The sequence below is a fragment of the Megascapheus bottae genome, chromosome 14 (assembly GCF_031878675.1).
Source record: "Megascapheus bottae isolate mThoBot1 chromosome 14, mThoBot2.hap1, whole genome shotgun sequence".
Taxonomy (NCBI): domain Eukaryota; kingdom Metazoa; phylum Chordata; class Mammalia; order Rodentia; family Geomyidae; genus Megascapheus; species Megascapheus bottae.
The window spans coordinates 13,441,812-13,459,799 of record NC_143522.1 but is presented as its reverse complement, the minus strand read 5'-3'; the positions used below and the strand labels follow the sequence as shown (position 1 = coordinate 13,459,799).

General features: G+C 39.9%; 1 protein-coding gene across 10 annotated transcripts in view; it reads right to left on the bottom strand.

Annotated features, from left to right (window-relative positions):
- Positions 1–307: 307 nt before the first annotated feature.
- The window catches only part of Gpatch2l (G-patch domain containing 2 like), an 86,218-nt gene continuing 68,537 nt past the window's right edge, over positions 308–17,988 (bottom strand). For 5 of the 10 annotated variants that reach the window (XM_090344545.1, XM_090344548.1, XM_090344544.1 and 2 more), the window contains exons 9-10: positions 9,129–9,223; positions 308–1,726 (exon numbers count right to left, since the gene is read on the bottom strand). In XM_090344545.1, coding sequence (XP_090200671.1) covers positions 1,557–1,726; positions 9,129–9,223 — 265 coding nt within the window. In that variant the 3' untranslated portion in view covers positions 308–1,556. Of the gene's footprint in view, positions 1,727–5,624; positions 5,759–9,128; positions 9,224–17,988 lie in introns of those variants that run through there. The other 5 variants (XR_016537577.1, XR_016537575.1, XM_090344549.1 and 2 more) reach the window with 4 other exon arrangements.

The following is a 17,988-nucleotide window of genomic DNA, read 5'->3' as shown; positions in this document are numbered from 1 at the left end:
GATTATTAGAACTGTGTGCAATAGGGGATTAGGTGGGAATTCATTTAACAACAAAACCTACCTTCATTATTGTGACAATTCAGTAGAGCTCACAGGAGTACCTCTGTGGATATAGCTCACAGGAAAGAAAAGTGGAATTTTGACATCCCACCAGTACGGGACCTCCTTCATGAGGCCCGAGGTGATTCTGAAGATGCTTGGGCTTTACCACTGTTCTCCCACCCCATATTCTCCTTCTGCCCCAGCCTCCACCACATTCCTTGTGAGGGCCAACAATGACAAGAGTCATACCCAACCACCTGATCACCTCATTGACAATGAAATTCTGTAATTTTAAAAGAGAGAACACAGTAAAGCAACACGCCATTAATTACATTCTGCGCAGGAGGGACAATCCCACTCTGGGGAACGGAAGCACGGTACCACCCACACCTACATTAAAACAAGTGTGCATGCACACATTCCTTTCCCAGGTGATGACAACAGTGAGCATTTAACAGTCTCCATGTGTTTCAGAGTAAAAGCATTCAGTTCATACAAAAAAAGAACCCTCTGTCAACCAGGTCCTTGAATGACACTCTTGACAATACTTTTGAGAAAGCATGTCACTTTTCTCCAGCAGCTCCCAGCAGTCACTTATTCCTCATTTTGACAAAGTAGCATCCAACTTCAGGCACGACTGTATATATAACTCTACATGCAGCTGAGCAGTCATGAACACACCAAGTAGAAAGGCATGTCAAAGACATTTTTTCCTCTCCAAAGCATGGTCCCAGAAAACCATTATTAAAATAAAAGTGTCCATTTCTGCTGATCTCTAACAGTAAGTAACAGTGAAGTTCCACTAAGGACATAAGGCTTACACTGAGACCTGAAAGATAAGACATCATCCACTATGTTAAATTTGCTGCCCACCTAAATCATGTCTCCATGTCATTACAGCAATGGGTATGCATAGACAACGTCCTCTTTCAGTAGAACACAACTTTGGAGATGAGGGGTGGTGCAATGCAGCTGCAGGTGGTCCTGTTAGACCAGCTGCACACATGAAGTTCCCAAGGCCATGCTGCTAGTTTTTCTTTTGCAGACACAAACTGAGACGTTGATTTACATATGTTACTGGCACTTGGCATAAACCAAGGTCTAACAACAGCAAGCCTCATCACAGCTCCATTCAAGAATTAGGTATTGAAACTGGCAGAAAATTTGGGACTTCCTCAAATATTAAAAGCTTTATACAAAATATATGTAAAAGCCTCTTCTAGTGTTTCAGGAATAACAAACAACATTTGCAAAAACGCAACAGCTCTCTAAAAGCAGCTGTAGGTAAAGGGATAACATTAATGTAACAAACATGACATAACATAGGCATCCCTTCTTGGGAAAAAAAAATGTGGCCTCAGTACTTTACTAATTAGAAGACATAAAGAAAGATTCCCACAATATTGACTCTCTTCAGTGCACAAGTCCTCAGCCATGAGTAAAGTGAAAGAATGGGACAGCCAGGCTAAGCAGAGACTGCACACATAGTCTCAGGTCCTGTGGTGACTGTGTCTCTAGCTGCATCCAGGGCCCTTCTCTTGTGGTGTCTTAAAAAACGTAGCTGTAGTTGAGTCAGTGGTTTTGTTGATGGCAGAAGTCCTGATCAACCACTCAGAGTCTGGAGATGGTGGGACTTGCACTGCTGGTGGGGCTGCTGGAACTGGCTCCATCACTTCCATGTGAACTGGGTATAGCAGTCAACATAGAAGGAAAACCGGGAGAAAAGAATTAGGAGAGACATGTAACATTAAAATGTCCTTAATCCTAATAGTTCACATACAAGTGGTTCTTCTTTTTTCTTTATAAAAACAGGGGCAAATTTTAAGCATTTCACTATCTGAGAAAACCAGTAAATCCAGTAGCACAAATTCACAATGCAGTAAAAACTCACTCATTGAGCATTCACATGCTCAACTATACAGTATTAGACACCAGATTTTTCTGTCTCTGCTTCTCCTTCCTCTTCCCTGCTCCTCCCCTCCCGCCTTCGGCAGTACCAGGGCCTCATGCTTGCCACACTACCAAACATTTGCTTCACATTTCCAAATGACCCTGATGCAGTAATTAGTACAAACCACCATCATTACTTCTCACTGCTAAGAATAAACATGCATTAAAATGTAGTGGCACATAATAAAGCTCAGATTTTACCCTGTAGTCCAATATTTCTCCCAGGAATGTAACCAGAAGAAAAAAATTCAGAAAATCTAAAAGCAGACCCAGAGCTCATTTCAGAGTTACATACATAGCCATAAACATATACAAACATGAATTTCTTTGCATTGAACAGGTTTCTGAGTAATATAGGTCTTCTGGATGAACCATATTCCACTGTGTATGTATACATTCTGTTGATCCATTTATCTGTCTATGGACATCTGAGTTGTCTATACCTTTTGACTACTGTGCATAATACCACTATGAATATAGGTATAGTAGTATCTATTTGACTTTCTGCTTCTCATTCTTTATGGAGAAGCAGAATTATTAGATCATATACCATTCTATATTTACTTTTCCAAGGAACTGCCAGAGTTTTCTATAGTGTTGTGCCATTTTTCATTCCTATTAGAAATGCACATCTTTGCTAACTCTTGAGCTCTGTTTTGGCTACACCAAATTGTAATGGATTCGTTAGGAAAGAAAAGCTGGGTGATATGAGGGAAGGGGTGACATTGTCCAAAAAGAAATGTGCTTATTACTTCATCTTAACCTACTGACTTTAAATGCAGCCCCTCTGTTCATCACCTTTACAGTAACAATTTTTTTTAAAGTCAGCCCAAGCAGGAAAGTTCCCACAATATTTTTTCTGGGGGGCGGTCATGGGGCTTGAACTCTGGGCCTGGCACTGTCCCTGAGCTCTTTAGCTCAAGGCTACCATCCTACCCCTGAGCCACAGCCCCACTTTCTGTTTTCTAGTGATTAACAGGAGATAAGAGTCTTAGGACTTTAGTGTCTAGGCTAGCTTTGAACCATGATTCTCAGATGTCAGCCTTTTGAGTAGTAATCCATGAACCACCTTGCCTGGCTCACTTGAGTTTCCTGAATTTTTTTTATCTCCAACAAACCACCCAAAAAAAAAAAAAAAAAAAAAAAGAGGTGGAACTGTGGCTCAAGTGGTAAGAACTCCAGCTTTGAGTGAAAAGACTCAGGGAGACAGTGCTCAAGCTCTGGTTGAAACCCCAGGACCAGGACAAAAACAATGAACATAGTGGGCTTTGCTTTTCTCCCTTTCCTTTTCCTTTTCCCTTTCCTTTCCTTTCCTTCCTTGTGGGGCATGTCACATCAAGGGTAAAAGGCCTACCTCATGGCCCAGTGCTCACTTCCTGGTTTTGCAAATCCAAATCTCCTGGTTGGGAGGTTTGGCTGTGGTTGGTGATGTAAAATAAGGCTACCTAGAACCGAATCCATGGATTGGCCCCGCCGCCCTCTCTGACAGCACCTACCTCCCCCTGTCCTGCCTACTTTTATGCTAATAGGACAGTCCTGCTTCTTACTTTAGCCCTTGGTGTTTTCCCATTAAACAAGTCTGCTGCGACATTCTCCCAGGTGTGTCTGTGTCTTCCCTCTGGAGAAGGGAGGGCTGGGTGAAGGCAGCGAGCCGGTCCTATCCTTTCCTGGTCTAGTCTTAGTCGGGGCGTGTTCTCTTTACCCTTCCTGCTGGTCAGGAGGCAAAGAGTGCTAAAAACCCTAACACTTCCTTCCTTCCTTCCTTCCTTCTTTCCTTCCTTCCTTCCTTCCTTCCTTCCTTCCTTCCTTCCTTCCTTCCTTCCTTCCTTCCTTCCTCCCTCCCTCCCTCCCCCCCCTCTCCCTTTTTTTTCTTTTTCTTTTTGCCAGTCCTGGAGCTTGAACTCAGGGCCTGAGCACTGTCCTTGGACTTTCTCAAGACTAGAGCTCTACCACTTGAGCCTCAGCACCATTTCCAGCTTTTTTCTATGTATGTGGTACCAAGCAATTGAACCCAGGTCTTTGTATATACTAGGCAAGCACTCTACCACTAGGCCAAACTCCCGGCCCCAGTATTTTTTTTTTCTTTTTGCCAGTCCTGGGCTTGAGCTCAGGGCCTGAGCACTGTCCTTGGACTTTCTCAAGGCTAGAGCTCTACCACTTGAGCCTCAGCACCACTTCTGGCTTTTTTCTATATGTGGTACCGAGGAATCGAGCCCGGGTCTTCATGCATGCTAGGCAAGCACTTTAACCACTAGGCCAAACTCCCAGCCCTATTTTTTTTTTCCTTAAAGTAGTATTTTTCCCCCCTTAATGTAGATAAATGGTACATGGCTATTACCTAGACTCTCTTTACATCTCATATATCTCCTATATGTTCTTTTATAGTCACTCAGGATTTCCCATGTAAATAATACACCTAGGAATGCTGTTTCAACTTTAGTTTATCTAAAAAGCAAATATCTAGGGAACCTGCTCTATGTATTAGGTATTCTGTAACATGGTGGGAGTTTATCAGTGAAGAAAACTATGCTCTTCTGAACGTACCCCTAACTAACATCATTGGCCTGATGTTCAGAGTCTGGGGTGACTAATTAACAGATTAACTGTTAAGAATCTTTCTGAATGACACTCTAAGGTCACAAATCCTATCACAGGGAAAGGAACGTGAGGAAAGGCTTTACGGAATACCCCCAAATAATCTAGCCTCTTAATAGAATCTCTGATTGTCCCAATTCCCCTATACTCAAAGCTTTATGCTTACTTTATGAAGAACTGGTTCAGATCTATCATCTGATGAAGAAAATTATCTCAAGATCTCCAGTTTCCATCTGCAATCCATGTGTTTATTTACAGGGGCTTTGCTTCAATATCTGGAGAAAGTCTTTTTCTTTTTATTCTTTGCCAAGTGCATTCTTTTTTCAGGTCTGAGACCAATACCTGAACTCAGTACTTGACCATTTCAGTCATTGGCTGATGCTCTATCAACTGAGCTATGCTACCAACCTCTGAACATTCTAAAAGAACAAACAGCATGTTCACTACATCCTGAGGTACAGACTTGCTGTGAAAATCCCTCTTAGAAGCAGATTTGCACACTTATTCTCTAAGATCCAGAGCATAGCTCTATGCACTAGACACTTGCATGCTAAGCCATAAAGGGGAGGAAAGAGGAGATTAGAAGAAGAAAATAAGGTGCTATACTTCTAAGAAGGGTCTACTTAGTGACTCAATGAAGGGGTTCTTTTCCCTGGCCTTCTGTTACTATTAGAACAAAAAGACAAAGACATTATCACCATTTCTTCCTATTCTTCTCTATTCCTTATTAATATTTTTTAAATTCAGTTCAATTTCCACTCAAAAGTTTCTACCAATGGGGGAAGGGGAAAGATAAAAGATTTGTGGCTGCATGTTTAAGAAAGAAGCTGAATTCATCACAATGACAGGGCAGAGTGTTGGCAGAGATCTGAGCTATTTATTCTTTTAGGAAAATCCTATAAAGAATGACACAAGGAAGCCTCTATCTGCAGTCTTGTTCATCACACTGGTGAAGAGCTGATAACAGATGTATGCAGCAGCGTGATTTACTGCCAGGAGCTGGCCCCTGATGTGTATTAATACAGCGGCAAAGCAGGACGCACCTCTCTTCATCACTCATTTCTATAAAAGAGGTGGAATCCGAGATGGCCCGACGTTAGGCAGAGCAAGCCCATTTGTTCTACTGACTGATGGCACGGGCTCAGGCTATGTCCTTCACCTCCTCGGGGCACTTAGGTTGTGGGGAGGGAAAAAAAGAAAGAAAATGCTCAGTGTAGCAGGGCCTAGTCAACAAGTGAGAGAGGAGGAGTTAGCGCCACAGGGAAAATGTTTAAAGCTAATGTCTTCTTTAATGCCGCTCCCTGGCACATTTTAAAAATTTTAATATGGAATACGCCTTTTAAACTCTTCCCAATGGTTCTTTTCTTATAAAGAATGGAAAACTGGGCTGGTGTACTTAAGGACAGAGTACTTGCCTAGCATGTACATGTATTCCATTACTGAAAATTTTTTTTTTTTTTAAAAAGAGCAGCTAAAAGTAGAAGGCTAGGTATTAAGGGAGGAAAAAGAACACAAAAGTAAGAATGCTTTAGTATCAGCAACTGGATGCAAAAGTTTGATCAGACAGAGGTGATTCTTATTTTATGTTAATATTAAGGCATTAGGTCAAAATTCAGTTACAACTCCTTTAAGTCGGAAAAGAAAAGGAAAAACTTTTATTATACATAAATTTTATGCATCGATAACAAGGAACATTTTAAAATGACTTTGTTGTTTCACACTATAAGCAAATTCCAAATGTATAATCTAAGCTGTTTTTATTATTAATATAGATTCTCTATCATGAATCTTATCCTCTCTTTGAAGATACCTTGACACAGATCAAAATACAAATAAACATTATAAAATCCCCCCCCCCCAAAAAAAAGAGCAGCTAAAAGTAGAAGGCTAGGTATTAAGGGAGGAAAAAGAACACAAAGGTAAGAACGCTTTAGTATCAGCAACTGGATGAGATCCTGAAATTGGATAGGGGTCAGTTTGATCAATTCCATTGTAGATAAAAACACAGAACATCTTTAGCATAAAAAGAACAATTCTATACAGGCTCACGCTTGTAATCCTAACTACTCAAGAGGCTGAGACATGAGGATCAAGGTTCAAAGCCAGCCAGTACACACACACACAAAAAAAAAAGGACGTGAGACTCTTATCTCAAATTAACCTCTAAAAAATGGGAAGTAGGGCTTGGCTGAAGGGTAGGGCGATAGCCTTGAGCTAAGGAGCTCAGGGACAGTGCCCAGGCAGAGTTCAAGCCCCATGAACCCCCGCCCCCCCAAAAGGATAATTCTAGAATAGAGAATTGGATCTAATCTTAACCTTAGGATTTATCAACAAGTAAACTCATTCAGAAACTAATTTAAGCTTCATTTTTTTCTTATCTGTAAATGGGATTTAAAAAAAAACATTAATCCAATAAATCTGTTGCTTTACATGAAAAATAATGAAGTATAAAAATGTAGTACTTTTCACACAGTACTTCAAAAATATGTAATAATTACTAGGACTATGATCAAGATTGTTTAATATGATTCCCCATTACGCAGCCATCCCAAACATAGCTCAAAGAGGTCAATTTCAGAATATGCTATAATTCACTAAACAAAAGAAAGGAGGATGGATTTCATATCTGCTTGAGGCTTACTATCAACTGGTAAGAAATATATAATACTTAGTACAAGTATGTCTCATTCAAAATACTTGGACCAGAAACATTTCATATTTGGGGATTTTTTTGTGCTTTTGAATACCTGCATAAATGAATTATTTTGAGATGGGACCCAAGTTCAAATACAACATTCTCATTTGTGTTTCATAAATACAGCTTGCATATATATATATATATATATATATATATTGCCAGTCCTGGGCTTGAACTCTGGGCCTGAGCACTGTTCTTAGACTTTCTCAAGGCTAAAATTCTACCTCTTGAGCCTCAACACCACTCTGGCTTTTTTCTATGTATGTGGTATTGAAGACTCGAACCTGGGTCTTTGTGCATGCTAGGCAAGCACTCTACCACTAGGCAAAACTCCAGGCCCAGCTTGCAAATAATTTTATACAATATTTTTACTGCTCCAGTTCTCATATTGCAAGTGACAACCTGTTATATGTAGTCCAGGTATTATATTTTACACTTACAATTTCACATGCTGTACAAAGTTTCAGAGATGAGGAAGAATGATAAAAGGAAGCCAGGTGTGATGGCTCACACCTATAATCCTAGCTACTCAGGAAGATAGGTCTGAGGATCAGTTCAAAGCCAAAGGCAGCCCAAGCCAGCCCAGGTACTAAAGTCCTTGAGACTCTTATCTCCAATTAACCACTAGAAAATCAGAAGTGGCACAGTGGCTCAAGTGGGAGGGTGGTACCCTTGAGCTAAAGAGCTCAGGGGCAGCTCCTAGGCCCAGAGTTCAAGTCCCACAACCGACCAAAAAAAATGATTTCAGTAATGTTGATCAAAATACATAATATTCATAAGTAGATTTGTTAAATGGTAATTGTTTCATACAACTACTTAAATATAATTTAAAAAAAGTTTCAGGTTCTGAAGCATTCTGGATTTTCTGATCAGGATTATCCATTCTGTATTTCTAAGGAAAATAATCTATGATACTAATTTATGATACCTACTCATGTCCTTGATGACACACAATCAGTAAAGTACATAAATCTTCACAGTATAACTAAAAAATCTACCTGTGTAAACAGCCATGGAAGCCCCATCTAGTTCATGAAATGAATGGTTCCAGCAATCTAAATTTGTTATGTCCGCTCTTGGTTACTACCTCCTACCAAAAAGTCCCCATCATTTCAGCTTCTACCAAATAGCATTAGTTTTGCACAGAAAACTGAAAGAATTAAGTCTGACTTCTAAATTCAAAATATCATGTCCAGTGAAATACTACACTGTTCACTAAATAAGAAAATAAAATGTTTAGCTGTTTAGTAATATATCAGCTATTAACTAGATGTCAATTAAACCTCCTTATCCAAGTTAATAAAAAAAAATAACCCACATTGATTTCTTGATTACTAACCAAACTGCCTATGAGTTTGATTTTCATTAACACAGACCTATCTTCTTGGCAGAGCTACTATCAGCTACTGCTGACACAATATCAGGTTTCAAAATTCTACAAAGCCATGTGACAAAGTGGAAAAAGCAGAGATTTTAGGGTCAGAGAGAACTGGGGAAATTCTAATAGCCCAATTTTCCTGTGTAACATGGAAACAAAACAACCTACCTTATCAAAAGGGTTACATAAAACAAGGCAGGTGCCAGTGACCAAAGCCTATATTCCTAGCTACTCAGGGGCTGAGAACTAAAGAACAGAGGCAGACAAATTCTCAAGATCACTATCCCCAATAAGTCAGCAAAAGGTCATAACTGGAGGCGGGGTAGAGTGGTAGAGCAGTGGCAGTTATAGTGCTGGCAGTGAGTGAAAAAGCCTAGTCCAGAGTAAACAAATAAACAAAAAGATATAATTTAGATATAATTATGCTTCCAGCACACAGTAGGTGCTCAAGCTGCAAATAATCACCTGCACTAGGGCTAGATAGAGATGCTGTAGCCACAGGCTTCCGTTTCCTCTTGATGTCACGTGTACATGGTGATCCCCAGTTTATGTTTCCCTGTCTACAAAAATGAGAAGAAAAAAAATGGTTTTAACTTTGTGACTCCCAGATGAACTCCTTAGTTCATCGCATACATATACTAACAAAAAGGACACCAATGTCAGCCACAGAGTATTGACACATGGATATCAGAATTAATCATAATCCATAAAAACCACCACTCTAAACTTTTTACCTGATTTCAGAGTAAACATTCAAAACTAATGCAGTGTGTTTCATCACATGCTGATTTTTGCACAATTATTTTTCAGAAAAACTATAACCAAAATTGTTCTAAACTCACTAATGAAATATCTACTTCCAAGTGATGACATACTAAAAAGTTTAATGCTCCATGAAGAAAGATATTTGCATAGAACTTTAATAGGAAATTTAACCCTTCTTCCAGTCTACATCACAAGCAAAGTAATTGTGACTTTTAAAAATATTAACCACGGGGCTGGGAGTTTGGCCTAGCATGCACATAGACCTGGGTTTGATTCCTCGGTACCATACACATAGAAAAAAGCTGGAAGTGGTACTGAGGCTCAAGTGGTAGAGTTCTAGCCTTGAGAAAGTCCAAGGACAGTGCTCAGGCCCTGAGCTCAAGCCCAGGACTGGCGCGCGCGCGCGCACACACACACACACACACACAAATAACCATAAAAATATTAATTACATGCTAATACATTGCATCGTTTGAACAATACACAGCTTCTGCTTTTCAGCTACATGTAATACACTGGAATCTTCAATGTTGGAAAAGTAAAAGATTCTCTGAGAGATGATGGACTAACTGAATAACAAACTAGACAGATCTCTCCCTGATTAAGGACCAATTCAAGTCTCACCTTTACACAAAGCTTTCCTTGAACACCTGAAGCCTCACCTCCCATGAATCATTATTTGACTGGTGTACATCCATCTTACCTCCTTAATGGGGCTTAATCTCCTTAAGATTAAGAACAGGAATCTTGAGAACAGGAACCATATTTACACTTCTTTTATAATTTTCTTATCTACCAACCTAAGCACAATGATCCTCATTAGGTACATGTTGGACAGAAATGGTAAAAATAAAAATTTTAAAAATCAAATGGTCAACTGAAAAACACTGAAAGTAGTTAAAATGCCAAATTTAACATTAAGTATGTTTTATCACAATTGTTATTACCGAATTTCACTATGGCCTTTCAACACCTATGAATTTCACTATGGCATTTCAATGCCTATAAACTTATTTTTCTCCATCAACCTTCTTCTGTCACTTTCCTTCATTCCGCTCTCTTCACAAAACAATTTCAAGTTTCATTGTAGCCACACAAGCAAACAAACTGCATAGACCATATCATTCCAATCACCTTCTTCATTAAGGAAAAGCCCCCCCCCCACCCCACCCCGGGCACAGTAGCTCACGCCTGTAATTCTAGCTACTCAGGAGGCAGAGATCGGAGGATCCAGGTGCAAAGGCAGCCCGGGCACAAAAGGACCTGAGACTCTTATCTCCAATTAACTTCTAGAAACAGGAAGTGGGGCTTGGTTCAAGAATAGGGTGGTAGCCTTGAGCTGAAGAGCTCAGGGACAGTGCCCAGGCCCTGTCAAGCCCTATGACCCATCTAAAAAAAAAAAAAAAAAAAAAAAAAAAAAGCAAGCTTCATCTAAATAATCTTTTATTTATTTATTTTTTGGCCAGTCCTGGAGCTTGAGCACTGTCTCCAAGCTAGAGCTCTACCACTTAAGCCACAGCACCACCTCCAGCTTTTTTATGTATGTGGTACTGAGGAATGGAACTCGGGTCTTTGTACATGCTAGGCAAGCACTCTACAACTAGGCCATGTTCCTGGCCTCCTTATTAGCTATTCTTTTGTACACTATAGTCTTGCTAAAGAATGCTGTCATTGTCCGGGTACTGGTGGCTGACCCTTGTAATCCTAGCTACTCAGGAGGCTGAGATCTGAGGATTTCAGTTCAAAGCCAATTGGGCACAATTGTCCATGAGAGTCATCTCCAGTTGACCACTAGAAAACTCACAACTAGACAGACCCATATATCTGAACTCTTAGTTCAAATGTCTTCCTACTAGCTACAATAATAGCTTCTCAGTTTCCACTAGGATTTATTCCTACCAGTAAGACAGGTAAGAATAAGGAAGGTAGGGCCGAGAGTGTGGCCCTGGTACCACATACATAGAAAAAGGTGGAAGTGGTGCTGTGGCTCAAGTAGAGTGGTAGCCTTGAGGAAAAGGCCCAAGGACAGTGTTCAGGCGCTGAGTTCAAGCCCCAGGACAGGCAAAAAAAAGAAAAGAAAAGAAAAAAGCTTTCCTCTTCCAACATTTCTTAAGGCCACTTCTACGTTGGAAAGCTATTTCATAGTGGTCAGAATAACATGTTTTAGAGTTTGAGTACATTTGAATGTTAGATTGAATATTATTTTTCTACCCTACCCTATTAAGATATAGAGAAGACACACATTCAAAGTGCACAAATAAGACAAAAGATATAATTCTTGGTTTTGTTTCTTGTTTACTTTTGGTTGTTGGGTTTTTTGCTTTTGGGGTTTTTTTTGAGACTGGACTCACTATGTATCCCAGACTGGCCTTGAACTCTCCGTTCTTCTACCTTGGACTCTCAAGTATTAGGACTGAATACCAATAGGACTTTTTTCTGGTTTCAGATTTACAACCTAAAAAGATATGTTTTTCTCATTTGAGAAATGAAATACTAGTAAGAGCTTCAGAAGAGCTTTTTAGCTATTTAGTGTTAAGTATATTGTACAAATTAAGCCAATGTCTAAAGTATCACCCTCATTTGTGGTGGCAAATGGTTGCTAAGACTCTTAAGAAGTGTTTACAAAACATACATGCCCCACCAACATCCTTATTTAATAGGCTGGGCAAAAGTGGGAGCAGAATCAATAAAATGCTTATTTTAAAACTTGTCCCTAAGCCGGGCGGTGGCTCACACCTGTAATCCTAGCTACACAGGAGGCTGAGATCTGAGCATCAAAGGTTCAAAGCCAGCCAGGGCACAAAAGGACCTGATGTTCTTATCTCCAATTAACCTCTAGAAAAGAGGAAGTGGGGCTTGGCTCAAGGGTAGGGTGGTAGCCTACTCTTATAGCTGAGGAGCTCAGGGAAAGAGCCCAAAGTTCAAGACCTAAGACCCACAAAAACAAACAAACAAAACAAAGAACTTGTCCCTAATCCTAGCTACTCAGAAGGCTAAAATCTGAGGATCAAGATTCAAAGCCAGCCCTGAGTAGCCTGAGCTGAAGAGCTCAGGGACAGCACCCAGGCCCAGACTGACAAAGAACCATGACGGACAAAAACCAAACAACAAAACATTTTTTCTCAGATAATTCTAATGACATCTAGTTACTAATGAAATTACTGAGTTAAAGAAAACAAACAAAAATGGACTGGGAGTTGGGCCTAGTGGCAAAGTCCAAGCAAGAAGACCCAGGCACAATTCCTCGGTACCACATACATAGAAAAAAAGCCAAAAGTGGTGCTATGGCTCAAGTGGTAGAGCTCTAGCCTTGACAAAGTCCAAGGACAGTGCTCAGGCCCTGAGTTCAAGCCCCAGGACTGGCAAAGAAAAAAAAATTGTTCCTTTAGGGCCAGGCAGGTGGCAGCGGCTCGCGCCTGTAATCCTAGCTACTCAGGAGGCTGAGAGCTAAGGATCACAGTTCAAAGCCAGCCCAAGCACTAAAGAAAGTCAGACTCTTATCTCCAATTAATCACTAGAAAAGGGGAAGTGGGGCGGTGGTTCAAGGGGTAGCTCGGTAGCCTTGATTTGAAGAGCTGAAGTACAGAACCCAGGCTCTGTTCAAGCCCCATGACTGGGAGAAAAAAAAAAGTTCCTTTAGAAAGTCACTAAACTTTTATTGTGTGAAGGTGAATGCTGAAGATTAACTATTAATTGAAAGTGTATTCTTTAAATCAATGCATAACATTTTTACTGAGCTTTTACTGCAGGGAAGGGAAAGATCAGGTGAGCTGTTCAAACTGTGGTGTTACTTAGGAAACTCAGCAGATCACTATGTCCCTAGGGCAGGAATGTACTTTTAGGGGAAAAGTTACTTCAAGTAATAAATGCATGTTTAATAGAACCAATGTTGGCAGAAAGTAACTGAAGTGACTGCTTTTGGTTTATAAAAAACATGTTGAGAGTTATTCCTAAGGAATGAAAAGCTTTATATGCCAATAGCAAGCAATTGAAGGAATAGTTCACCTTCAAAAATCTCTCCTTTACAGCTATGGAAAAGTTCTTTTTTTTTTTTTTTTGTATGAACTAAGAATCAAACAATGTAGGAAGACATTTATTTGTTGTACTTTTTTTTAAGTAACAGGAGGAAATAGATGTTTCTAAGAACCAAAGGTCTTATATAAGTTATATGTTATAAGGTCTTATATGTTATAGTTATTTCTTTAATAACTAATTCTTTCACCTCAATTACTTTTAACAAAAATTTATGGGACCTGTCCCATGTAAAACACTGTGCTGGATGAGAATAGGGTAAATACAGGACAAATAAGCCAAGACTGACCCTGCCCCAAGAGGTAGCATGGCAAGAAGACTGATTTACAAATGGGAAACCAATAATCTGAGACAGTGAACTGTAATCAAAGAGAAGACAAATGCTAGGGTAAAAGGAGGGAATTAAACCTAAAGAAGTAGAGAAACCCCTCATTCACTTGTGATTTTTATCTTCAAGGTTAACTGGCATTTATTAAACATCTAGTAGGGGAAAGACTTTTATAGACTTGCATGAGGGGAAATATCTAGACCTTATGAACCAGGAATATGAGGCAAAGAAAACCTGAATATCACAATTACCATAAGAAACAAAGGTGGTTTATCTAGCAGGAAGAGGCCCTGTCACTTCTAATGGCTCCAACTCAAAGCACACCCTAATCTATCTCCCTCAGTTATGCCAAGGTATAAAGGATATCATGAATCTGTGCCATGCCACTCACAGGAGCAGAATCATCTCAAATCACTTGGAAAGGTGAGTTTATTACAATGAAAAAAAAAAAAACAGGAAGGAAATGTTTTTATTGTTCCACACAAGCAGTAAGACGTGGTCAGCTGAGAGCTGTTATATCGTAAGACCTTCCAAAAGAGGACAAAAGACCATATAATGTGAGGTTCAGAAAGCCTACAGACATTATAGTGAAAGCGCTTCCTTAGACATGGCTTAAACTAAGACACCAAAGAGGTGAGTAAAAGCTGCTGTGCATGGCAGCATCCCCACCAGAGAGAGGACTAATAAAAGGTCCCTTCCCCCAAGCCCTGGGGTAAAACCTGAGGCTGTTTATTATGGCTCCAAAGGTCAAAATTAATAGCATGAATTGAGTCTTCTCCTTGCTCTTTGAAACTCCTTGTCAAGTGGCACAGCCAGCTGGGCACCCAACTCTGATATGCAGATCATAACGTTTGTGAACAGATAAAATGAATTACAATGAGCTAGGTCTATCATTTATTAGCTCTCTAATGGACAGGAAGGTCTCACTTTTTCACCGAAACACTGTCCAAATGACTCCTCTTACAGTCCATCTGAGGCCATTTAAACCCTCAATAATCTGTATGACATCTTACTAACAAATGACTCCATACTCCCATCATCCTAAGGACGGAAGAGGGAAATAACTACATGACACAAAATAATACTTGTTACCAGTCTTGCTAAAATATTTATATACATTAGTTCATATTGGTCCCCATTAGTCCAATAAGAAAAGTTTTCTACTTAAAACATAAAGAATTGAGGAATGGAGAGGTTAAGTTTTGCCCAGGTAAAGTCAAGATTCTTCTGTGGGTCCATTTCATGTTAGTATCCATGCCAACAACTCATGGATAAAAAAATAGAAGACACCACAAGACTTTTTATTTATTCATTAAAGAAAATATGTAATATTTGTATTAGATTGTACCTGCTATCCTTATTGGCATTGAAAATAAGATTTTTTTTTTATTTTCTGGGGCTTGAACTCAGGGCTTGGGCAGTGTCCTTGGGCACTTTTATTCAAGTCTAGTGCTCTGCCACTTGAGCCACAATGCCACTTCTGGCTTTTTCTAAGTATGTGGTACGGAGGAGTGGAACCCAGGGCTTCATGCATACTAAGCAAGCACTCTACCACTAGGCCACACTCCCGATCAAAAATAAAGTTTGTTAATTGAAAAAGAGTTACCTATATAAAAGAAAAGATCTGTATGAAAAGATGCTACTAACAAGTACACTGATATTTCAGAACTTAAAAGTACAAACAGAAAAAGGTAGTGCATTACCAAATACAGAAAATATCATAAAAAACTGAGAAAACTCAGAACTACCAAAAAAACACTCAACACAAACCATGACTTGTACAATACACAGAGAGATGTAGCAAATGATAAGTTCTAGCTACGGTTTCTTATAGGCGATAATGGTAAGAAAAGCTATTCTTCACAATCAATCTCTCATTTTTGGAAAGCTGCCTATAGCTCTAGTCTCATCACAAATCTGTGCCCTTGAACACTATTCCCGTCTGTCAGAACACCAATCACACCATCTGCTGTTGGAGCAGCAGCAAGTCTTAACACTGAGTATAACTACTCATAGTAATTCCAAACCAGCAACCAAAACAATAAAATGAAAAGTTGGTTGACCAACTTTATCCACACATGCAGCCAATTCTGCAACTGTCCACATCCCCCAGTGACCTTGACTCTCCCGGTGTGTCAATAAGTACACACTGGACACTGTGCCAAACAGCAACACTAGACTTCACCAGCAGCAGCTTCTCCCAACACCCCCTACTCCTTAATGAGGAACTGAGGAATTGCGCTCAAAATATAGAAGCTTAGAACCAGTGCCAATTATGAAACCAGAGTCCCTGTTAAGCCCATCACCAAGTACCACTTACAAAACCACATGCACTTACGGAGGCAGGTCTAAACCCCGGCTTCATGTTAGTCACTTGAGGAGAATTAAAATAATGTCAATGCTGGGCCTCATCCCAAACCAACTAACTCAGAATATTAGAGGTAGGGTGCAATGTGGACGGATTTTAAAGCTTCTCCAGAAGTGCACACCAGGGTTGAAATCCACCAAACTTAAGTGTTTCTAGAGCAGTGTCTCTAAAACACTTAAATCTATAAATCCATTAGAGGTACAAAAGTCACAAAATTCCCCCTTCTGCCATCTTAGCTGTATGATAGGTCAAACTATGTCAGTCTGAAATACAAAACAAAGTACTTAAGGTCACTCACAGACTGCCCTGTCCTGGCCTATGAGCTGTATGTGACTCTTGTGGAGGCCTTGCTGGCATGCAGACTCCAGGCACTGAATAGAATGCAACTGGCAGTGTTTAGGAAAGAAGCAGTCTCCCTTCAGTACCCTGGCAGGAGGGAACCTTCATAGTTCAGGCATGATTATCAGACTCTTTGTGCTCTTAAAGGAGAGTAATTATAGGCATGTGAAAAAAGGAAAGCACTCCCTGAGGAACTCTTCCTCACATGCTTCCCAAGAGGAATGAGGGCCATTAAAAATTCCATGATGAAGAGGAAAAACAGCCTGGGAACAGCCAGGAGGCAATACAGCAAATTAATACACCAGGCCTCCTCAGGGAAAGCTGTGATAAAACAGGAAACACTTTTCTCTTTGCAAAATAAAATTATACCATTAATGATAACATAGTCACCACACACACACACACACACACACACACACACACACACACACACACACACACACACACACACACACACACACACGCTGTTCTAATGATGGGTGTAAAAATGCCCAATGCTGCCCAGATGCTTTGAAAGAAATCTTTTCCTACTACAATTAAAATGAAATAAGAAAAAGATAAAATTTCTATTTGAAACGTTTTTTTAATAAGGCATTTGGTTGCTTTTCTACCACCACTGCCTGGTTCCTTTATATTTTCTCCTAGGACCCAGGCTATTATTAAATAGTTCACATTTGCAAAACTCACTGCCTTGTTCCTAATCGGATTTCAATATTCTCCCACACTAGAATTTGAGTTTGTCCACTCACCCTTCACTAACAAGGACCTTTTGCCTATTTCAAGGGTGTGCCCTAAAAGATCAGTGCTTCCTGATTCGTATTTTCTAAAATGTACACAAGCCACCTAAACTGTCTACAGAAGAGTGGTTTCCAAACCTGATGTGTACCTTCGCTGATTAAAAATATGAAGAAACATCTATTACATATATAATATATACACATAAAATATAAATATGGGGGCCAGGAGTTTGGCCTAGTGGTGGAGTGCTTGCCTACCATGCACAAAGACCTAGGATTGATTCCTCTGTACTACATACATAGAAAAAAGCTGGAAATGGTGCTGAGGCTCAAGTGGTAGAGCTCTAGCCTTGAAAAAGTCCAAGAACAATGTTCAGGCCGAGTTCAAGCCCAAGACTGGCAAAATGAATAAATAAAAACTACACTAATATAATAAAACAGACAAAATTTTCAAGCAGATAATAAATAAATGCTAAGTTTAAAACATTTCATGAATGCAACCATTTGGTGTCCACTATCCCAGGAATGCTGTCTAGAAGTAAGATAAAAATCTCTAATGGTCTACATTCTCTTTCTTTTATCAACTGTCTACATCAACAGCAGTATTTCCCTGGTGCCATGGATACCAGAGCTCAGCTGAGACTTCCTAAGCTTTCCAAGTCCAGTCACAAACACCACCAGGTAAGAGAAGGACAGTAATGATGTGGATAACGAGATACACCAAGAAACAAGCTGTTGTCACCGAGTCTAACCACC